Below are 23,533 nucleotides of genomic sequence, written 5' to 3'. Positions count from 1 at the left end.
ATACTATTTCTGCTTACCTTCCTTGAGACGTTCTTGACTTGCCATGGAGGAGCAGCTGCTGCTCCCTCAGTGTGGACGGCGGTTTAAATACCATGATGCAAATCAGGACAGTTTGAGCTGCAGCTGATTGAAAAAGAGAAGAAAGAAAAGAGAACGTATGCTGTTGAGGCTCATCTTCAATAGATGTAGTAAAAAAAAGAAGAAAAAAGGATAAGTTTGGTGATAATCTGTCAATTTTAAGATGTAGTTTTACCTGTCAAGCTAAGCTAAGCTAACCAAGATTGGGAGGAAAAAAAAAGAACACTTCCCTCATTTTTCTCAAATGAAACTAATCGTTGTGGATGAAACAGCAGCGGACTTTTAATTGTGTTTCAATACCATTACATTTTTTTGCTTCAATTTCTGGCTGTTAGTCCTTTCAGAGTTATTTACATTCTGTTGATTTTAGGCTGTTTTTTAAATTTATTTTTGCATTTCCACATTTCCATGACCACCAGACCAAAGTGCAGTTGACGGTGTGTGTGTGTGTGTGTGTGTGTGTGGTCTGTTAGATTTGAATGAATCATTCTGTGGTACTTCAAATGTAAATTGTTTGTTGGACATCTAACTTCTCAGGTTCAGAATCTCAAGAAACATTTAGCATAGTTTTTTTTCTTTCTTTCTTTTTTTTTTTTTTTTTTTAAAAACCCACAATGGTGGCAATTTCTGCTTTTTGGTGTAGTTTCCTTTTCATGTTGTGCACTTGGAGCTGAGCCTTTTCCAGCAGTGATTAATGTCTGTATGTGTACATTACATTTCTTATATAATTTATTACTTTTTTTGAAAAAAATATATTCTTATTATATTATATTTTTTCTCTTTTCTACTATAAGACTGCCGACTCGGGGGAAAAAAATAATAATAATATATATATATATATATATATATATATATATATATATATATATATATATATATATATATTGCATGCAGCCGGCGTTTACGTTGAATGTAGGTTGAGCAGCATATTGGAATTCAACTGTTGAAACAGGAAAATTGTTCTTCTCAATGATCATTCGGGGAAAAAAAACAAAAACAAAAACAAAACAAACTAATGGCAACTATTTGCATGAACAATCTGTGGAACTTTGAATAGAAAAACAGTCTCCGGGCGCCCAACCGTTGTGATGGAAACACACTGACGACACAGACACAAGAAATCATCTTTAACATTGTCTTTGTAAATGAAATATACGTTTGATACGATTGTTTTTTTTTTTTTTTAATACCTTACTTGAGACGGCTTGCTCTGAAATAATAACCCCTATAAAATGATCTCATGCTGCTCCATTGTGTCACTCACGAACCCTCGTCGGTGCACCTTGGCTCTAGGCAAACACCACCATCTAGTGGCCCCGGACAGACATCGCACCCGGAACCATTGGAAATCATTGTTTCAGGAGGGAGGAGCGAAGAAAAAGACACAAACCACACAGATCATTCTTCACTTATATTTATTCATACTATATAATATTTATATATATTCTATGCTTGTCATATATATATATATATATATTTATGCAGATATTTACATATGGCAGTATCGCCACTCAAAATGATATTTCAAAACAAACCAAGATAACAAAAAGAAAAACACAAAAAAAAAAAGAAAAAAGTACAAGAGTCATTTCAGTGCTATGTTGTGAGCACACAAAGTCTGATTTTTCCCCCCCCAAAAAATCATGTCGTAAAAATCAAAAAGCGTGTGGGGAGAGGGGAGGGCACACACGCGTTTCCATGGAAGTCACGCCGCCGTTGTGCCGCTTGGTTCATTTCGCTCCACTGAGGACGTGTGTCGTGCTGCCAGCAACAACAGCAGCAACAACAACATGGCTTGGTCGGCTGGCATGTTGACCACCAGGCAGTCAGTGTGCACAACAACAACAATAATAATAAAAACACTTAAATAAAAGAAATGATGCGACGTCGTAGACACACACACACACGCACGCACGCAGAGCCGCGAGCTGTGACACTTTTGTTTGTCGCACATTCATCTTCTGCTTCTTTTTTTTTTTTTCTCCGTGTCTTTCAGCGACGCGGTAGCTTGCCTTCTTGCTGCCGCCGGTGGCCATTAAAGGTTCACATCGTCGCTCACATTCTCTCTCTCTCTCTCTCTCGCTCGCTCACCAGAGGATACACTTTGGAATTAAATGGCTTTTTTTTTTTTGCGTCGACTCGTCTCGTCCGCCCCCCTGAAGCCACTTCAGTACTCTTCTTTTTTTTCTCTTTTTAAACACACATACAAACACTTCGCATAACACACGCACGCCTTGCGCATGTCTTTTTTTTGTTTGTTTTGTTTCTCCATGTGCAACAAGCAAAAAGCTAAACTCTAGATACAGTACAGTTTTTATGTTCCCTCTCTCCGCTGGCCTCCCCGTCCCCGGCGCAAAGTGGTCGACTTTTAACAAAAATAGAATATAAAACAACTCTTTATGATACATTCTAGAAACAGAAACACACAGATGGGTTGGTCGGGTACAGGTGGAGGCTGTGAGAGGCAGGTCCTGGTAGAGGTGTGGGCGGGTGTGTGTTTGTGTGTGTGTGTGGAGGCAGGGGGCGCCGGTGAGCCCTCTGAGGAAGAGTTCAGGGGTGAACTTTGAAGGAGAGCAGCTCCTCCGAGTGCAGGTTGTTGAGGGAGCGCAGCTTGGGAAGCTTGAGCAGCAGCTTGGTGAAGGTGGTGGACGCGTCGTCGCCGTGGTTCTGCATCACCAGGTTCCGCAAGGCCCGGATCAGGTTGTCCTGCAGGACCTCCACCGCGTTCAGGTCCTGGATGCCTGAACGGTCTGAGGGAGACGAAGGAAAAAAAACGCCGGGTTTGAATAATCGAGTCGCCTGAAAGCGTAGCCGTTTTGCCGGCATCGGGTTCGGGTTCGGGTTCTCACCGGCGGAGACCAGCACCACCGCCGTGAAGAGCCTCATCTCGTCGGCGTCGAGCCGCAGCGCCGCCAGCTTCTCGCTGAACTCGCACATGGAGTTGAGCAGCTCGCCGGCGCCCAGCGACCGCAGCGTGTCCAGGCTGTAGCGCTTCCCACTCAGGAAGGTCACCGTCCGCTCCACCATGTTGAACAGGGAGGCGAAGCGGACCATCAGCACCTGGGAGGACCGAGGAGGAGGAGGAAGAGGAGGTGGTTTGAGCTCCAGGGCTTCAAAGCAGAGCAAAGACTGGATACTTTTTTTGGAGGGGTTGGGTGGGGGTGGAGTTTTGGCCGCCTACCTCAAACGTTCCGGCCTTCAGCAGGCCCACCTGGTCGTTCTCCGGCAGGTCGCGGAAGCCGGGGATCCTCTTGGCGAAGTCGACCACCTCCTGCACGGCCGGCGTGAAGCTGAGGGAGAACTCCTCCCAGATCTCCTGGCTGGTTTTGCGGGAGTCCACGAAGGGGGACGTGTTCATGGGACACACCTGGCAGGGGGGCGGGGGGGTAGGACACTTTAGACACAGAGCTCCAGAAGCTTCAGAAGGTCTCTCGGAATACGAGTCCTCACCAGGTGAGCTCTGCTCCTCACGCAGCCCGTCGACCCACTGGGAAATTCACGCGACCTTCGGCAGTCCTCTGACAGTTCACCACTAGGGGCGCTGCTGAGCTGCTGCTGCTGCTGCTGGTGATGAGTCTCCCTCTCCTCCCTGTAGGCGGCGTTGCTGACGTGGTGGCCGCTGCTGTAGCTGCTGCTGTGCTGGTAGTTGTTGTTGTTGTTCCAGCAGTTCCAGCTCTGCTGCTGCTGCTGCTGCTGCTCCTCCATGATGCTGCCGCTACTGCTGCTCGTCGCGTCCAAGGGGGCAACGACCGGCGACGGCGAGGCCTGGCTGGGCCTCGGCTGACCGTAGGCGAAGGCGTCTTGGTGGTGCTGCCTGCTCACCGTGACCGCGGCCTCGTCCTCGCCGCTGTCCGAGGCGCAGGAGGAGGCCGAGCTGGAGTTGGTGTCCATGGAGACCACCGACTCAGAGTCCTGGGGGCACTGGGGGGAGGAGGGGTTGGAGCAGGAGGGCGAGTCGGAGGCCGAGGAGGACGAGGAGGAAGATGATGATGAGGAGGAGGAGGAGGAGGAGGAGCCGGCGTCACTGGCCTCCATGGGAAGCGGGGGGGTCTGGTGGCCGTGCAGCATGCTGTGCAGGTGGCTGTTGTTGTTCATCATGTTGTTCATGGCGTTCTGCATCTCCAGCAGCATGCGCTGCTTCTCCCGCTTGGGGATGCGGCCGAACCTGACGGCTGTGGGAGGAGACACGGGACATGGTAAGAGTTAGTTGGTCCTGGGGGGCGGGGTGGGGGGGGAGAAGAGGAGGAGGAGGAGAAGAACGCTCACCATCTCTGGACATGCCCACAGCCAGACACTTCTTGAAGCGACACTGCTGGCAGCGGTTGCGGTTGATCCTGATGATGGTGCAGTTCTCCATCTTCAGACACTTCTTGTACTGGATGTTCTGCTGGATGCTCCTGCGGAAGAAGCCCTGCGAAGAGGAACCCCCAGGCCGGGTTAGCAAACAACAAGGTCGCATCCAAGATCCCAGGGAATTTTTTTTTCTTTTTCTCTCTTTCTTTCTTTCTTAACAGGAAGTCGTCTCACCTTGCAGCCCTCGCAGGCGTGCACGCCGTAGTGAAAGCCGGAGGCCACGTCGCCGCACACCTTGCACAGCAGCACCATGCCGCTGATTTCTGCACGGGCGGAGAAGACGGAAGACTTTGGTTAGTTTCGGGTGCACCGCGTCTCATCGGTTCACTCTGCCCGGAAGTCGGCGGCCCGGCTTACTGGTGATGCTGCTCTTGGCCGACGTGGACGAGCGGCCGGCCTTCTCGGCGCCGCCGCGCTGGGCGCCGCTCTTTGCGGCCGGGCAGATGTCCACCACCATCCCCACCGCCCTGCTGGGCAGCGTCGGGTGAGGCCGGGTGGGCGACGACGACAGGTAGCCGCTGCTGCCGCCGGGGCTGCTGCTCAGGCAGGAGTCGGAGGCGGAGGCGGAGCCAGAGGAGATGTAGGCTATCACCCCTGCTGGTGGAGAGAGGGAAAGGGGGAGGGGTGTAAGAGGAGCTCCGGGTGATTCTTAAAATAGGAATCTATTAATAGAAAAGTGGTTCCGCTGCGCTCGACGCCGCTTTCGTCAATGAATACATGCAGCGATAGCACTGAGGTTTCTCATTCAGTAATATGTATCAATTAATCTAATAGGCACCATGAACACGAATGTAAAAAAAAAAGAAAAAGAAAAGAAAAAGAAAAGAAAAAAACGCCCAGACTTTCTCAATTTAAAGGACAACAACAATGCCTGCAGGAGAACGGAGAAAAGCAAACATTCCTTTGTCTGCTGGACCGGGTTCCAGTCAGCGCAGGTACGAAGCCACGCCCACGTCCGCTTTTCCTGGTTAGCGGGTGCCTTCCTCCTCCGCCCCTCCCCTGCCCCCCCCCCCCCCGCCATAAGTGACCTGCTTTATCACCTCCAGGCCTTTGCCGATTGGATAACATGTTGCGTAACACGGCAGGCACTGGTTGGGTGCGCTGGGAGTGTTGCTCCCTTGACCGCACCGGCAGACAGGGGTCACTGAAGCACTGGAGCAACACAACAGCCGGGACACAACAAAAGAATGCGAGGGGGGGGGGGGGGGGGAGAAAAACGTGCCTGTACGGTCGAGTTATGTAATGACATGTTTGGCCAGAGGAGGCCAAACATGCCCCCCCCCCCGCCCCCCCTCCACCTCCCACCCTTCTGGCGGCGGTCGCCTTCACCAAACACTGCCACGTCAGAATAAAGATGCCGATTGATAAATAGAAGCAGTGAGTGTGTAACAAGGTCACTGTGCACTGGAGCGAGACACTGTACTCCAAACTTCTCTCCCCCCCCCCCCCCCACCCCCAAAACTTCTCAGTGTGAGTCAGTGTGGACAGCAACAGCAACGTGTTCAAATAGCAAATGCACTGAGTCAGTTTTCCTCTTAAAAATAGAAGAAACTATGACACACACTGAGTGTCTTTTACTGGAATATCTGCTTAGAAACAGAATCCACATGTAGATTTTCGTTTCTTTTTAATCAGTTCACGCAAATCGGCCGTTGCTACTTTTATCCACAGATTGCCTTGTCTTAGCGTCTAGAAGCGTTATTGGTCATAAACTGAATTAAAAAAAAAAAAGATTTTTTTTTTTTTTTTTTTTTGGCTTTTGATTGTTTCGTCTCTCTATGAAAAGAGCTTTTTCGGTTTATCACCCCGAGCAGTTTCCTCTTCTTAAAACACCCTGTAAAAACCTTTTGCACTGTGGCCAATTTCTTTTTTGTTGTTGCTGTAATTATGCAAATTTCCCCATCGTGGGATCAGTAAAGGTCTCATTCTTCTCCTTCTGAGTAAAGTTCATTATCAATAGCATCTTATTTTCTTCCTCTTGGCTTTGATTATCTAACCCACAACCATGACTGCTCCCATTTTCTCTCTCTCTCTCTCTCTCTCTCTCTGTCTCTCTGTCTCTCTCTCTCTCTCTCTCTCTTTCCCCTACTCGCAGGCCACCCACACGTGGACCTGTCATGATTTGGCTGTGCGAGCGCGAGGAGCGAGCACGCGGACAGCGGGAATCTAGGTCGTCTCTCGGACCGTCTCACGTGTATCTCGCAGCCACGCCTCGCGCCGCGGCGACCGTGCAACACGGGGGATTATGCAACGTGCGGCGTCACGGGTGCCGCCGCAGCCAATGGCAGCGGCGCGCCGCGGCAGCGTGTGCAGCGGCAGCGTGCGCCGCGCCGGCCACGCCTCCCGACCAATCAGAGACGCGTACACTCCGCGTGTACACACAAAGGCACATGGCCAGGCTACTCCGGCCATGTGAGCCAAGCCCGGGCGACATCAACACTGTTGTGTTGTGTGTCCCAAATTAAAAAACCACACCAGCGATTCATAACACGATAAAAAAAAAAAAAAAAAAAAAAAAAAAAAAAGGGAGAACGTAATTACACTTCCGTACAAGACTATTTCACAAAATATGATGTTTGAAAGCCGTGGTTGCCAATTGTGACGCTTAATATTTAGGACACTGCGGCGCGGAAAGGTGGAAAAACACCGCAAAGTGTTTTAATGTTTCCTGTCCCCCCCCCCCTTCCGACCTGGCAACCGAGGCTCCGATACAGTTTTCAAATTATTATTATTATTATTCCCCCCCCCCGACCAGGCCACAACACAGCAAACATTTTTTTTTTTTTTTTTTAAATTCTTTCCGCGAATGCAAAAGGTGTAGCTTAGCGACGAGACGTCGTGACCAAACTTCTCGAACAGGGTCGTTCATCACACAAACTCAAATGTATCCTATCGAAACTTGTCAGTCGCACCGTGCAAGCGGGGTAACACAACTACCCCCCCCCCCTTTTTTTTTTTTTTTTTGGAGCTTTAACACACACACACACACACACACACACACACACACCTTTAAGTACTGTCGAACAAGTCAAGTACGCTTACCAGGCTTGGCTGTTCCGACGTCCTCGGGCATGGCTGCTTGTGGAGGAAACAGGCAAACGTCTCCGCACGAGGACGCTTCTGGGCTGTTGTGCGTTCGCAGGGCTGTCAAAAGGGTCGTTGCCTGTCTTTCCTCCCTTCGTGGCCCGGCGAGGAAATAATCAGTCAAACGAGGCAGAAGTCGCTCGGTGGCCGTGTTTTGTCGAAGTGTTACGGCAACGCTGGAAGCCCACATAGGCGGCGAATCCGACCCTCGACTGGAAGGCAACACGGTCGACTGTCCGTCCGGCTGGCTGGCTGGCTGACTGACTGACTGACTGACTGGAACTCCCTCTCTGTTCGGGTTCAGTGTGTGTGTGTGTCACGCATACTTCCAAGGCTGGTAAGCGTCACACAGCGCTGCGGCGAGTCAAGAGAACATTTCGTTCTCTTTCGTGGCCACGCCCCTCGCCCTCTCCCCGCCCCTCGGCGTTGCTGCCCGCCGCTGGAGCCACTTTAACCCAGTGACACAGTTTCAGGGCACAAGGAAGTGGGCGCGGCCAAGTGACGCAATATGGGGACGGTTACACGGCGGTCACGTTGCACAGCACAACGTGCAGGCAAGGGCTCTCGGTGCGGCGCGCGGGGCAGGCCGCGTGCTGTCCGTGTCCCAGCCGAGGATCGAAAAAAACAAAACAAAAAAAATACACCGTGTTGACTTTTTTTTTTGTTTTTTTTTTGTTTTTGACGTCGTTGCTCTGCTGCGCACATTTTTCGGCACATGCACTGCAAACGTTTTTTTGTTTTATTTTTTTTACTTGCTTCACTTTAAAAAAAAAAAAAAAAAAAAAAAAAATATTTAGAAAGATCATGCTGATAAACCTTCAGCTCTGGAAACATGTGCCCTTTGTGAGATCACAAAGGTTGCTGTTTATGGTACACCGCGAAGATCCCCAGCTGTTCTTTCAGAAGATTTAGGGCATGTTCTTTTTTTTTCTTTTTTTCTTTTCTTCTTTTTTAGGTCGTTATCATGCAACGCTGTTTGGTCTGGAATGAAAAGATCTGGTAATAAGTTTAATGTAGAATGTGCTACATTTTTTTTTTTTTTGGTTTAGAAATGATATGATTCATTTAGAGAAAGTGCAAAAACATGCCATTCCAAATGAGACATTGACTGCCACGGAGTACTGACCTACTGGCACATGCTCTAGATTGGAGTTTGGCAAGACGGATGTGTGAGAATGAAATGTGACTGCGGTACTGCAGGGCCACTGATTGATGGGTGATTTAATCTATCGCTATATTTAACTCATTTAAATACAGTTCCAAGCATCACAGCAACCAAAGTGCAACTTCCACTGAACGTTGAGTGACGTTTATCACCATGTTAGAAGTCGACCGGAAGCGGAGTTGCGGCACTCGTCCTACACAGCTGGGGACACGGCCTCTATTAAAACCCACGAGCAGCCAACAGAATTCAAAGTAAAGTGGGTCTGTACAGCGCCTACTGCCCAAGTCTCCAGAAGCCCCTTGGCTCTTGTGTTTTCCTCTTGTGTACGTCTTGGCTTCTCAATGGCGCTGCACATAATTCGGGTTGTTGTGGCCTTTAGAAGGGGGGGGGGGAATGAAACAGGATGGTTCATTTTTCTCTCTCCATTTTCCAAAGGCTCTGCTAGTAAACGCTACAGCGTCGTGATGCTTCAGAATCGGTGTTGCAAATGTTCCCTATTCAGCTCACTGCCGTGACTCACCGGCTTGGAACAGGTAGAACCACACACCTGCACCGATGACAGTGGGTCTCGTCTGATAATTAAAACGTGCCTCTCCTCACAGTGCCAACAGCCGTTCTTACCTGACACTGAAAACATTTCTCCGGCTTGTCCTGAGTCTGATTCAGCTGGTGAACCAGTGGACATGAGCTGCTTTGGAAAATGCAGAGGGTCACCCTCCACAGTTTTCGTAGCATAAATATTCTGCAGATCTGCTTCAAATGCAAATGCATTATATCGTATCAGCAGAGTAGAAGCACAATCTGCATGCATGCTAGTGAGCACTTTGTCATCGGTGAGCCGCTCCCATTAGTCCGTTTAAATGTCGTCAAACTGCTCACGCAAAACAATTGTTGCGTCGTTACAGCTTGTGAAACTGCAGGTATGTGCTCAGCTGATGGCTCCTGTAAACATCCACCCGGTGCCCACTTTACACTTGCTTAACTTGTTTGCCACTGTGTAAACTGAACGGCTGACTTTGTGCAAGTTTGTTTGTTTTTTTCTCCCCCATTTTCTACTCCGAGAGGCTGATTCATGCTGTTAATTTGCACTGTTGGCTTGGAAACTGGCCCTAACGCTAACCCTAATGTCGTCTCTGTTTCGAGTAAATCAAACATGAGCATGTTTAACTGTATACAGTTACAGTGACCTGTGTTTTTTTCCCCCTGTCATATTCTGGTTTGAACTCTCAGACTGCTGGGTGGCCCACGGTCTGTGCGTTTCACTTTCACAGCCTTCCTGCAAATGCATCTGCACCATTGAGATGTCAATCATCTGCCTGTGAGTTGTGACAAAAGCAGGAAGTGAGCACTGCAAGCCGCCCATAAAAACAACCACAAAAGAAGATAAGGTGTAAAATAAGCGTTTGGGGGAGCTTTAAGCTGTTGTCTGAGAAGTATTTGAACGGATGCTGCAGGCAGCGGGCGGCAGTTTCATCCGAAATGGAATGAAAAACGAGAGAAAAAGAGGAACAGCACTGAGGGATTTTCTCTGCGACAAAACGAAACAAAACTGTTGTCGCTTTAATTTGCACAGTTGAGTTAAGTGCTGCGGCTCACCAGAGGGTGATTGTGTGTATTTAGTGTCACCCCTCGCACAAACTAGAGGCTCTAAACTGCTGTCATCTGCCAGGTTGTCTGCGTATGGGACAGACAGAAACACCAGGGGTGGCAAAAGTATTCACATACTGTACTTACTAAGTGAAAGTACAGATACCTGTGTAAAAAAAAAAAAAGTACTCCAGCAAAAGTAGTAGAACTACTGATTCAACTCCTTCACTCAAGTGAAGGTAAGAAAATACAGGTTCTGAAATTATACGTAAGTAGAAAACATTGTTTTCGACATGAATGACAACAATACATTTGTTCATAATTTTGTTAAAAAAAATGAAAAAGTTGCAACAGAACAATCTGGACTGAACTGACCAGAGGTCAGAGGTCAGAGGTCTTCATCATTTTGAACAGAACGAGCCAACTGTAATCATCAATGGCTATGACCGGTGAGCCATTTTGGGATGGTGACACTTTTGATAAAGAAAAAAACATTATTTTCTACATTTTTATTTTTCTGAACAGTCGCCCCAAAGCCGAGGTACTTTTCTTTTCTTTTTTTTCCCAACGTGAGGAGTAGAAAGCACAGACATCTGTGTCCAAATGTAGGGAGTAAAAGTAAAAAAAAAAAAAAGAAATACTCAAGTAATGAGTAGATACCCCCCCCCCCCAAAAAAAAATCAACTTAAGTACATGAACAAAGTTTTTGTTACACTTTGTTACTTCCCACCTCTGCAGAACACTCATTCTATCAACTTCCAAGTTTTGTTTTTTTTTCAATTCTAAAACCTTGACAAAACTTCCTTCTCACACATTCCTCCCAAGAGCTTTGCAACACAACAGCTCGTATCTTGATGTTGGGTTATTTTCTGGTCTTCCTCCAAAAATAGGAAAGGAACGCTGGAGGAAGCAACGCTCGAGACCCCGTCGGACCCCTGTAAGGTCACACGAGGATCCTCACACGTTGCGGAAAAAGTCCGACCAGCCACGCCAGTGCGGGCGCCGAGCTCCTAAGCGCTCTATTTTTAATTGGCAGCCGAGCCCAGAACACGCTCGGAACACGATGTGCTGCAGTAGGTTGGCTTTTCCTTTATTTTTATTTCCTGTAACGTGTCTTTACGACGTCGACTGCGCCGTGAATCACTCGCTCTCGCAGGCGGGGTTGGTTGCAGGCTGTGTGCCCTGACTGGCTGATGTCAGTGGAAACTATTAACAGCGGCCTGACAGAGCGGGAGGAATGTTCTGTCCAGTGTGATAGCGCACGTGCACGCACACGCACACACACACACACAAACAACAGCTGTGTGTGGAAAGTGGTGACCCACTAACGTTCGGCCAATTTGAAAGGGCAAAAACAAAAACAATTAGGACGGCACTTCTCTCCCCTCTCTCCCCGCCCTCCCCCCCTCCCGAGCGGAGAGACAAGGTTGCAGTGAACGGCTTGTCCGTCTTGTTTCGCTCCATTTGCTGCTCTGAGATGGTATTTAGTGAGCGGATGAGTTCAGGCCTCTAATGGAAAGATTTGCTCCTGGCCGGACTCGACATTCCCAGGAGCCGTCGGCCGTCTCAGGCACTTTATGGATCCAACAGGCAGCAGCAGCAGCTTTCAGTCAACTCATATTTCCTCTTTGAAACAGATTTGGGTTAAATATCTTCCCTGCAGGACGGCGGCGGTGGTGGCCGCCTCCCTCTGAGGGTTTGTAGGGCCTTTCCGCATTGCGGCGACGCTACAGCAGCGAGTGTCGCTTCCAGTCAAGCGTCATTACGTTACGACTCGGGTCGAGTTGGAAGGCGAGCGGACTGGTTTCACCTCACAGGCTGACTTAAAGAATGAATCTAAATCAACAAAAATTATGTATATAAAAAAAAAAAAAAAAATCCTTTTTGATTTCAGAGGTGGACTGTTTTCAACACAATTCACTCCTCTGTTCGCTTCCTTTTGCATCAACACATTTTACTTTTTCTTCCAGACCTCAATGTCCTAGTGTCTAAAACTGTAGTTAATAGTAGAAAATATAATTGCCCAGAACGATAAAGAACCAAACATATGAAACATATATTTTCATATGACAAAAAATAGTTATGTCCAGTATTTCAATTTGTATCATTTCTGCAACATCACAAAGTGTTTTAACACTTGCTGTGAGAATTGAGCCAAGCAAAAAAAGTAAAGACTTGTCATTTCTGGAGAGTATTGTTGCTGTAATTATGCAAATTTCTCCAATGTGGGATTGGAGTACTGGTAAAAAAAACAAAAAAAAACACCGGCAATGTGAATCTTCGGACCAACACTGAGAGTCATTTCTCTCTCCAAGTTTCATTGGAGTTAAAAACACCAAAAGAGGCCGTTTTCCTTTCCATTGTGTTCCTTTATTACCATATTTGTGGAGATAACTTAATCAGGACGCAAAAAATATACCAGACAATAAAGTACTAAAAATCTGAGATACAAACGACCCCCGACACAAACCACCCGCAGCACGACCTCTGACCCCCGCCCCTCAGCTCAGCTCAGCCCACCCCCCTCCCTCCCTCCTCCTCCTCCTCCTCCTCCTACTCCTCCTCCTCGTCCTCCCGCCGCCGTCCTGGCTGGGTCTATGTGGCGTACCGCTTCGTCCACTGTTTGGCCGTCCGGTCATGTTCCGCTCTGTTGGTTGTGTACTGGGTGGCAATGCTTCCCACCAGGGGGTCGGCTGGACGGGGAGACAACGTCGCAGGGGTTAGAGCAGGCATGGGCAAACTACGGCCTGGGGGCCATATGGGGGGGGGCCTGATAAGCTTTTTTTTTTTTTTTAAATCCGGCCCACCAAACTTCTACAATCTAATGAGTCATAAAATAGCTGCATTTCTAAATAATGAGTACCAGCGCGTCAACAACAACCATACATCAGTGGAGTCAAGAATGAACATACTTGTGTAATGTACTGTACATATTAAAATAAATATATACATCTATATACAAACAGAATATAAATGAACATAAACTAATACTTTAATGTTATATGTGTGTTGATTTATGATCATCCTTGTGGGGCTGACAGTGTGGGCAGTGGGAGGGTGGGTTCGTTCGGGATTCAATTCTTTATTTCACAGCTGTTACTCTCATTTTCAGACTGTTTTGTATAACTGCTAAAATGCTGCAATAAAATAAAAAAATAAAAAATAAAAATATATATAAATAGCTGTATTTCATCCATTTCTTCCGTGTTTTCAGAGTAATTTCAATACAGAGCTAAATAGCACGAGGCGTCAAAGACACATTTTATTGTAACGCTTTTGTTCATTTCCAATGGACATTAAAGCACACGCTTTCTCCTACTTATATTTCCTTCCTATGAGGTGGCTCACCAAAACACTCCATCCATCTGCTCCTGCTCGGGGCCCCTCTGTTAGATTTTAGAACCCATTGTGGCCCAGCAGTGGAAAAGTTTGCACTGACAGTGTCAATAACAATAATATTAATAATCACAATCATAATAATAATTATTATTATGATTGTGATTATTGTGATTAATTCATTTATCTTCTATAGCCGCTTCTTCCTGAGCTCAGGGTCCTGGGGCTCTGCTGGAGCCTCTCCCAGGTGTCATAGGGCGAAGGCAGGGTGACCACCCTGGACAAGTGGCCAGTTCATCGCAGGGCCACATAGAGACAAACAACCATTCACACTCACATGCACACCTACGGACAATTTAGAGTCTTCAATTGAGCTGGCATGCATGTTTCTGGAGTGTGGGAGGAAGCCGGAGAGAAGCCGGAGAGAACCCACGCAGACACAGGGAGAACCTGCAGACTCCACACAGGGAGGTCCCAGGCCCGGAACCCAACCCACGACCTTCTTGCTGTGAGGCGTCAGCGCGCACTAACCACTGCGCCACCGTGTCGGTCGCCCATTATCGTTATCATTATTATTATCTGCAAATTGAAATTGAAAAAGCAACATTAATAAACGCCGACATGAAATGTGTTGCCTGCAGCTCGCTGCCTTCGGCAGTGGTCCCAGGATTCAGATAAAAATAAGTGTGTGTGTGTGTGGGGGGGGGGCTTCAGCTTTCATGAGCAAAACAGAGTCATAAAAAATGGGAGCAGGACGTCCAGATGACGGCGAGTTCCTGTGGGGGCGGAGACTTTTGGCGCCGTTCAACATACAACAAGTTCCAGCTTCCAGTCGCTGTGTGAAGTTTGGCTTTATTGGAATTAAAAGGTTGACTCAGACTTTCTTGAAAAGCACATCATGACCTTAATAATTTTTTACCCCCCTCCCCCTCCCTCCTCGGACCAGCTGCGGTGAAAAAGAAGCAGCACTGAGCAGAAAGTGAATGTAAAAATGATTCCTCACCACGCAGCCTCCAGCAGCCAACTGCAGCCAAGCCAGCGCTGCGGAGTCCGGCACTACCACATCCAGCACTGTGCTTTCGGCTCAAACGCCGTACCATACAGTCATCGGTTCGTGCTCTGCTAAGGATGTTGTTTCTCAGCAGTGTTAAGAGACGGCGCACGTCTATTTTTCTCTGCCGACACAGAAAAGAAGCAACAAACGCTTTGTGCAGCCGGCTGAATCGCACGTCGGGAGCTGCCTGTCCTGAGGTTCGTTTCTGAGAAAAACTCTGAATGAATCATCATGCGTGGCACTGCGTGCGCACACACACACACACACACACCAGACAGCGCAACAAAAACACCTATTAGAAACCACTGACAACAAGCAGAAGGGAAACACCACTGACATTTAATTTGCTGTTGACCTAAATCACCCGAGTCGAAGCGTCCTTCCGCAGCAGTGTGTGGTGTGTGTGTGTGTGTGTGTGTGTGCGTGCGTAGTCTCACCTGGGTTGCAGTCTGTGAGCAGGGAGCAGATGGACAGCAGCACCTTGGAGATGGTGAGGGCGGGGCTCCAGTTGTCCTTCAGGATGTCCAGGCAGATCACCCCCTGACTGTTGATGTTGCAGTGGTAGATCCTCGTACGGAACGTCACCTGCACACACACACACACACACACACACACACACACACACACACACACACACACACACACACACACACACACACACACACACACACACACACACACACACACACACACACACACACACACACACACACACAGAGTTACATCAGCATACACGCGAGACCGCAGAAGGAAAGCTTGAGCCATTAAGAGCAGAAGCTGAACGTTAGCAACGAGGCCACTGTCCTGCTTTTGTGAAACACTCGTCAGCGGAAAATGAGCTCGGCTCAGCTTAAAGGCCAAAGAAAAGAACACACACACACACACACACACACACACGCACACACAGAAAGAAAAACAACACTGCAGAAACATCTCCTATAATGGAATGTCTGCAAATTCAAGTGTTTTGTTCAGTTGAAGTATTTTATTTTTTTTAAGCAGCCCTTGAATTTGGGTTTCCTCACAGTGAAGGCGTCGTTGTGAAATCTCTTGCACACAACGTGCGCCAACTGCTGAGACACCGCAGAAACAACAGTCGGTTAATGTACATGTACATGGTCGAGCGAAGGAGGATTGAGTTCCACAACACAACAACACAACGTCTTGAAAGTGTTTGGGAGGAGGTCAGTTGCGGAGTTTGGTTCTTATCCTCGGTGTATTTTATTTTGAAAGTCTGAATAAAGCCGCTATTCAGGGTTTAGCTTTTAATGGAGACGTCAATGTTTTCCATGTGCGTGTTGTGACTCGAGTTCCACTTTAAAGAGACATTTAACACAACACATAAAAATATCTGGTAGATTGTGAAAAGCTTTCCTTTCGCTGTAAACACTGGCACACTGTCAATGGTTTTCTTTATGTTTGTTTTTTTTTTTAAATGCATGCTAGTGTGTGTGTGTCTTTCTTTAAAAAAAAACAAACAAAAAAAACTCAACCATCTGTTTGTTATTTGTGAACATACGACTATGTTTTTTATGCAAAGTTGCTTAATTGGCCAGAATAATCCTGTGGGAAGACACACAAACCAACTCCCATCTGTTTACGCGCACCGACGAAAGTCGTTCAACGGCGCGTTGTTTCTGCACAAAGTGGGCTGAAACGAAAAGAGCAGAAACATCCCACAGGTGCCGAGGGGAGGCTGAACGGAAGACCTGAAAGGTGACTTCACACCGTCGTTAAAACGCTTGCATCGATTTCACACCAAGCAGGTGTTTAACGTGTCTGAGATTTTCCAGCAGACACCAAAAAGTCCAGTAACTTCTTTTTTTTTTTTTTTTTTTTTTTAAGTGTCGACTTGAAGGTGTTAAGGCAGCAGTCTCGACCTGACTCGACCTCCGCCAGGTGAGCGGCGTCGACGGTCTTGTCACCAGGGGTTTTTTTTCAAACCCGGGGAGAAATTCAGACACGCTTCCCTTTTCATTGAAGAAGAAGGAGGAGGAGAAGAAGGAGAAGAGAAAAGCTGAAGTGACGCCCGGCGTCAGAACAGCATCTGACACGAGGAGGTGGAAAACCCCCCCCCCGCCGCCTCCACATCACTGCAACAAACCCCGTCACCCCCCTCGGCACAAAGGAATTCTGTGTGTGTGTAACATAGTTGAAATTCCCCCTCGGGTCAGAACTCTGCTGACTGCGGTGCTCTTTAGGTGGAGTAAACACACACCGTTGGCTGGCGTGTGAGGAAGCATTTCAGGTTACGGGCGGCCAATCAAGAGGTGACGGCATGAAAGGAGCCGCAGAGAGAGAGAGAGAGAGAGAGAACACAATTCACCAGCTGACTTTAAAGGGGCACAATTTAAATAGATGCATTCATACTGTGAGGAAAGCACCCTGCTTTTACAGCTAAAGAATCAGAAATTATTTTATTCAGCTTTGTAATAAATTTTTTTTTTCAATTAAAAAAAAAAAGAAGCTAAAGTTGATCAATAGATTTTTCAACAAAACTGCAGGTGGTTCAATAATAACCCGCTTGCAACTCTTTCACGCAACCCCGTTTGGTGCGTTTGCTATTTCCAAACGGGACGGTTGGTTTTTGACAGGCCGCATGCAGGGTTGTGACACGGCGCCGTCAGTACCTTGGGCGGTTTGAAGGGGTAGTCTGGCGTGAAGGCGATGTCCAGGAAGAAGACGCCTCCCTCGTACACGGAGCCCGGGGGTCCCAGGATGGTCGACCGCCACTCATAGATGTTGTCTCCTTTAGGGCCAGCACTGTGGATTGGGAGGGGGGGGGGAGGAGAAAAAAATCATTTGTATTATAAATGAAAAAAAAAACTCCCGACTGACACAAGAGGAATATTATCTGCTGGTAAATCTACAACTGTACTCACAGGACCAATGTAAAACAATGTTAAAAAAAAAAAAAAAAATGCAGAACAGAAGAGTACAACAAAACGAGATGTTGTCCCCAAAGCATCCACTAGAGGGCTGTCTAAGTTACACAGGTCTAAAAGGGGCTGAGAATGGAAGTTCTAAATTCTGATTAAAAAAGAAAGAAAAAAAAACAATTGCATGGGCGAGACGACTGAAATAGAGAATACAAATTGATAATTTCAATGAGTTGTGATTTCCAAAGTCAAAGAGCTCACTAAGAACTCATCTGGTACAATTCACACATCTCATGTGGGGATTTTTTTAATTTTTTTTTTTACTACATTTCTTTCTAATTGAGTCATCTTGGATTTCTTGATAACAAAGTGTGAAGTTCCCGAAGTCATGATTAATTATGAAATCCACAATCCAGACAATGAAGGAGGGGAACTCCCCCCCCCCACCCACCCCCGCGCCAATGAAATCAATGAAAGGCGAATCACTGACACAGGAACCGACTGTGGCGTTACGGGGTGTGAAACTGAGCAATAACGAGAAGATGTGGGATCAGATATCAGAGGCAAGCGAGGCGCCCACGCGGTGAAGGAGAGGCAGAGTCAATATCCCAGTGCGGATCAGCAACCAGCAAGCCGCGCGCCGCGGCACCGGGAGTCACCCGTTTATTCCGATCCTGCGTGAACACCCCGGGTCGCCGCTGAATGAGTGGAGAGCGGCAGAGCTGCCCGGCAGGAGCAGGAAACTACCACAGGAAGCCCTGCAGCTGCAGCAGCAGCAGCAGCAGCAGCAGCAGCTGCAGCTGTTAATGGAATGCAACTGAGCGGCGTCGCAGTTGACGCTCACTGTGCTGCGTGAAGGAAAAATAATAATAATAATGATGATAATTAAAAAAAAAAAAAAAAAAAAAAAAAAAAAAAGGCCGCACTACAAAACATGTTTAGCAGCTGCTCCCAGAACCAGATGAGCGGTCTGAGCTCAGTGTTCAAACTCCAGAGTGGTGAAAGTTCCCTCGAGCGCCGCCGCGCTTCAAAGCGACTCCCCGGTGACGCGTCTCTGTATAGATGTGTAATCTGTATTGATTCTCCCCTCGAGCTTTCAGCCGTCAGACATGCAGAACATGCAGTGGTGGTGGTGGTGGTGGTGGTGGTGCCCCCCCCCAACCCAGGGGGTCACGGGCGCGAGACATAATAGTATTGATCCAATTTTCTTCCTCGGTGGGGGTGACGGGGGCAGATGTTGCGCGGCTTTTTTTTTCTTTTCTTTTTTTTTATCGCCGGCCGCAGCTGTTTGGCAGAGTTTCTACATGGCGGGAGAATCGATCTGTGGCGCGGATTCGGTTACCTGGATAATTAACTGCGTGATAATGGATGTGACTGCAAATGTGACGGATGAGAGTACAAGCCCCCCCACCCCACCCCACGTGACTGACTTTAATGGCGAGACAGAAAAACACAGATTCGCTCTGTTTGGCAGAAACGCAGGCTCGTTCCACGTGGTGTGAAACAGACCCGGGGTCAGATCAGACTTTATTGCTCAGAGTTAACTGATGCTGATGAAACGAATGCAGGCACTACCCCGAAAAATGAGAATATCCAGTAAAAGTTGTTTTATTTTGGCAATTTAACATAAAGGATGAAACCAGCTAATTCTATTGAGCCATTCCACGCAAATTGACATCTCAAGCGGTTCCTTGTTGTAACTTTGCTGATTAAGATTTTCAGCTTTTTAAAACCACAAAGCCACAAACTCAGAACATTATTATAAAATTTGAGTTTTCTTTTTTTTTTTTTTTTTTAAAGCTGCAAGACCTGATCAGCAAAATCCAAAGAAATCAAAACTTGGAATATATTGATTTGCATATTATTCCTTTATATAATATGTCACATTCACCTTTTAAGCTGAATTGCAGAAATACAGCCACCTTTTCAGGATTGTCTAATTTTCTGGGTAGTGCCTGTAAGTCAACCGTATGAGCCCGAGCAGCGAGACCCACATTTTAAACAGAATCAGCACAAGGAGCTAAAAAATAAAAGATGGGTTTAAAAAAACAAACAAACAAGAAGACAGTTATATTCCCTATTCAGAAAGCAGTGAAAATGATGAATAGGAATCGTGACAATAAACAACAAGATGAAACCAGAGCAACATCTGTGAAACAAAATGGATTAATTCATGACAACAGTCACCATCACAGATCACCAGTCTGGTTTCCATCTTCAGCTGACTGCAAAACAATGTTAAATCCACCATTTGCTCTGTCACAACTTGGCAAACGTGTCTCCGTCTCACAATTTTCACATTTAATTATTTTCTGTGGGGGGAAAAAAAAAAATACTCTGCCGCACATCAAACATTGCTGTACAATTTTCTCTTCTCATTAAATGAATATGTTTTAACAGCCATTTCTCGACAGGCCATTACAAAATGGGTATAATAAGGAGCCAGGACGTGGATCTGGCTCTGGTACTTCTCCTCGTATTTGATCATAAAAGGTGTCATAACCCGCAGGGCCGTCGCAAGGGACATAACCATGAAAAGACAACAACTCTAGCTGGTGCCAGAAGACATAAACATCTACACAAACTGTTCCAAAGACCAAACAACGTAGCCGGGTCTCCTCTGGAGCACGAGCGTCTGTCTGGCTTTCTGTGCACGTTGACAGTTTATGATAATTGCTCGCTGCCAGGAGGAGGCCGCCCTCCTCGAAGGGTTGAACGTGCGCTACACGCTTGTGCTCATAGCTACACTGTGAAGCACAACATTAAAAAAAATAAAAAAATAAAAAAATAAATAAAAATAATAATAATAATAATATATATATATATATATATATATATATATATATATATATATATATATATATATATATATATATATATATATATATATACACACATATATATGTATAACAGCTGAAAAGCTTTTTTTTTGTTTTGTGTCTCACTGCCGTTTGGTTGTCCAGGCGTTTTTTTACATTGACACAGTGATGCAACTCTGAGGTGCCTCGAGGGGACGAGCAGACAGGGAAAAAAAAAAACACAGCAGCTTGTCAAGGCAGACAGACGATGCCTGGAAATATGTTGCATGATACAAAAGTGAAAAAAGTCACTATGATATGTTTCTTCTGCCGTGGCTGCAAACAGGCAATGCGTCGGACTGCTGTGTTTGATCTAATCAGCCTAGAGTTTACAGAATCCTGTTTTTCCGCTCTGACTTTCACTGGGAGGTCAAAAGCCAAACACGCTGCTCCGGAAAAAAAAAAAAACAGCCGTGGGGCAGTGAAAGGCTTTTGATGGCCGAGATTCCCCCGAGAGGCAGGACGACTTTCACGTAAAAGCCATTTATCAGAACGAATGTTTAGCGCCTCCACAGTCGGTCGGCCGTCGCTTCGGGGCTGCGCAGGCAGTTCACTCAGGGTGCTGGGTTTAGAGCAGCAACACCTCAGAGTTCACCGCCGCCACAACCAGAAATAAGTTTGTGATGTGCAAATGAAACCCACCTGCAGTTTGGCGGAGGGTCCAGTGTGATATCAGCCAGCTCTTTCTGAATCCTGCAAACAAAAAGTGAATGAAACGCATAAGAAAAAAAAAAACAAAACTTGTCAATTGAAAAATAATTTCCTTTCATGCATCTTTTAGTTAAGATCTCTTCCCGTCACGAGTTCATTTACACGGCATGCGTGAAACAAAGCCTCAATACCTCACGACCCAGCAATTCTGGTTCCAATCTGTTCACAAACGACCCGCTTTAATCACGCTCAACGCCCCCCCAAGGAAAGCAAACCCATTTGTTTCAACATGAAGTTTGGATTTTCACCTCTTGGCGCTGGTGGAAAGCAGCTTGGAGGTCTTGCTCATGCTGGCTTTGCTCTCCCGTTTCTTTTTGCAGAGCGTGTCCCTCTGTCTGGTCTGGCTGGAGGAAGGCGGCGATGAGGAAGAGCTGGTGCTGGCACGGGAATCCTCATCCGACATACCGCTTTGGGTTTGGAGAAGAGCCGGGACCTGAGGCGAGGGGGGGCGGGGGGGGGGGGGGGATAAAAAATAAAATTGGCACAACACAATGCACAAAGTGATGGGAAAGGGGCTAATCCAGGTGTCCAGTACAGCTGATTTGGTGGATGACTAATGGTAACGGTTGTCATGCGTGGCCTTCTTGTGTCAAATGTCCAAACAAATTCTGTCGGGGTCACCAGCAAAGAAAAGCCCGTCTTCAGTTGTGGTCAGTCTGAGAACATCACAGCGGAGTTTCATAGGAGCTTCTGGTACATATTTCGGGCTCTTCAGAGAGGAAAGTTTCACCCAGAAGCAAGAAACACTTTTGACAGACAGGAGCCGCGCCTGGTTCTGGCCGGCGGGCGTTTGCGTCTGTCAAAGTGCGCGCGGACGCGAGCGCAAACTCTTTCTGGATCTGCCGCTGTTTGAATGAGGCGTATTTGCATAGAAGTGTGTGTGTGTGTGTGTGTGTGTGTGTGTGGGGGGGGGGGGGGGGGGGGGGGTCATTTTGCGCGTAGTGACTCCTTTAAATGCATTCAAATGAGTCAGGCGCAAGCCTGCCGCTACCTGCGCCGATTTTCCACGTTTGCGTCCTCTCTGTGGATCGGAATCGCCGTTTTTTTGGGGCGCTGTTGACGCGGATTTTCTGGCGCAAAAGCCGATCGCGATCGCTTTGAGGATCGACCCCTGTCTATTTTAATGAGAGGAGGCGCGAAAACAGCCGCTGGTCCCAGCGGTGCGTCCTCCGCAAACGTATCGCTAGCTAACGTTTCCGTGACACACCGAACAAACTGCCGTTAGCCGACAAGCTAGCGCCGTAAAGCGAACCATCAGAAGAAGAAGAAGAAGAAGAAGAAGAAGAAAAAACAGAACAACCCTCCTCTCTCTGGGTATTTTTCTTTACAACGTCAAGATTGTACAAGTTTACGTCTGCGTATGAGCCCAAACTTTGTGCTTTCGCTACCTGTAAACGGCTCCTTCCCCCCTCCCTCCCCCCCGACACACACACACACACACACACACACACACACACACACACACACACACACACACACACACACACACACACACACACACACACACACACACACACAGCAACCGACCACTCAGGCCCGACCACTTCGGGGGACGTGACTAGTTCCTGGAGTGGCCGCCTGCGACGCATCCTTTACAATGGATGAGCACCACGAGCAAAAAAAATGTGACGCGACTCGTCCTTTCCCCACAACAAACAAAGCAAGACGGCGTTCCACACACACGCCACAAATCGAGGCGACGGCGCCGCGTACAGTGGGCGAATATGGCAACGGGGGACATGCAGCGCAGTCAAAAGGGGCAGCGAGCGAAGAACTTGGTTCCAGGGATTAGCCGCGGCCCTTCCCACCCCCTACCCCGGGGTTGTTCGCCCCGTTTTTCGGCGTCGCTGCCGCTCAACCGACGCCGACACTCGGCCCGGGAACGATCGCGGGTGGCGGCCCAACCCCTGCGCACCGTTCACCGGGAGAAACGTCGACGTAAAAGCACACATTTTTTGCGCACTAATCCAACTTACCCAGTCTATTGTGTCTGGACCTCCGCCACAGCGTCGGCTGGCTGGCTGGCTGGCTGGCTTCTGCTGCTGCTGCTGCTGCTGCCTGTCGCCCTCTGCGGAACGGAAGTAGCCTTCCGCGGCTGCAGCGCGCTGTGCGGCACCGGTCCTTCCTAGGAAATACTGCAGCCTTCACCGGGGCTTCGGGTCCTCGTTAAAACGTCACATCAGTGTATTCATCGTTTTTATATATATATATATATATATATATATATATATATATATATATATATATATATATATATATATATATATATATATATATATATATATATATATATATATATACATATATGTGTATATACACATAAAAATTTATTTTTAAAAGCATCTGTTTATAAATACATCAAATTAAATGCATGGGATGCAGCCTCATGTTGAAACGATTCGACCGCATGGACACGTGGTTGCAACAG

General features: G+C 47.3%; 2 protein-coding genes and 1 long non-coding RNA gene across 6 annotated transcripts in view; all 3 read right to left on the bottom strand.

Annotated features, from left to right (window-relative positions):
* Positions 1-1,129: 1,129 nt before the first annotated feature.
* LOC142902067 (uncharacterized) overlaps positions 1,130-23,533 on the bottom strand; it is a 75,994-nt gene continuing 53,590 nt past the window's right edge. Inside the window, exons 2-3 of the long non-coding RNA XR_012929040.1 lie at positions 1,177-2,154; positions 1,130-1,144 (exon numbers count right to left, since the gene is read on the bottom strand). This is a non-coding gene — a long non-coding RNA (uncharacterized LOC142902067). The remainder of the gene's footprint in view (positions 1,145-1,176; positions 2,155-23,533) is intronic.
* On the bottom strand, positions 1,715-7,886 carry nr1d2a (nuclear receptor subfamily 1, group D, member 2a). Of its 2 annotated transcripts, none has more exons than XM_076046865.1 (8): positions 7,474-7,886; positions 4,789-5,028; positions 4,606-4,694; positions 4,345-4,489; positions 3,529-4,250; positions 3,260-3,445; positions 2,928-3,138; positions 1,715-2,828 (listed from the first exon to the last, which is right to left on the bottom strand). In XM_076046865.1, the coding sequence occupies exons 1-8, from the start codon at positions 7,703-7,705 to the stop codon at positions 2,629-2,631; spliced, it is 2,025 nt and encodes a 674-aa protein (XP_075902980.1). In that variant the 5' UTR covers positions 7,706-7,886; the 3' UTR covers positions 1,715-2,628. The 2 variants fall into 2 exon arrangements, with proteins under 2 accessions (XP_075902980.1, XP_075902981.1); XM_076046866.1 differs by having other exon boundaries at positions 4,789-5,025.
* LOC142902058 (ubiquitin-conjugating enzyme E2 E1) lies at positions 12,616-23,239 on the bottom strand. Of its 3 annotated transcripts, none has more exons than XM_076046856.1 (6): positions 23,082-23,235; positions 21,354-21,538; positions 21,037-21,087; positions 17,288-17,420; positions 15,095-15,242; positions 12,616-12,960 (listed from the first exon to the last, which is right to left on the bottom strand). In XM_076046856.1, exons 2-6 carry the CDS (start codon positions 21,506-21,508, stop codon positions 12,863-12,865), a joined length of 585 nt encoding a protein of 194 aa, XP_075902971.1. In that variant the 5' UTR covers positions 21,509-21,538; positions 23,082-23,235; the 3' UTR covers positions 12,616-12,862. The 3 variants fall into 3 exon arrangements, with proteins under 3 accessions (XP_075902971.1, XP_075902969.1, XP_075902970.1); XM_076046854.1 differs by lacking the exon at positions 12,616-12,960 and adding an exon at positions 14,711-14,874 and having other exon boundaries at positions 23,082-23,239; XM_076046855.1 differs by lacking the exons at positions 12,616-12,960; positions 23,082-23,235 and adding exons at positions 14,711-14,874; positions 22,494-22,598.

This window comes from Nelusetta ayraudi, unplaced genomic scaffold, assembly GCF_046127955.1.
Source record: "Nelusetta ayraudi isolate G7.1 ecotype Tasmania unplaced genomic scaffold, CSIRO-AGI_Nayr_v1 ptg000091l, whole genome shotgun sequence".
NCBI classification, from domain to species: domain Eukaryota; kingdom Metazoa; phylum Chordata; class Actinopteri; order Tetraodontiformes; family Monacanthidae; genus Nelusetta; species Nelusetta ayraudi.
Note: the sequence above shows the minus strand (reverse complement) of the source record. Positions and strands in the feature narration are given on the sequence as shown.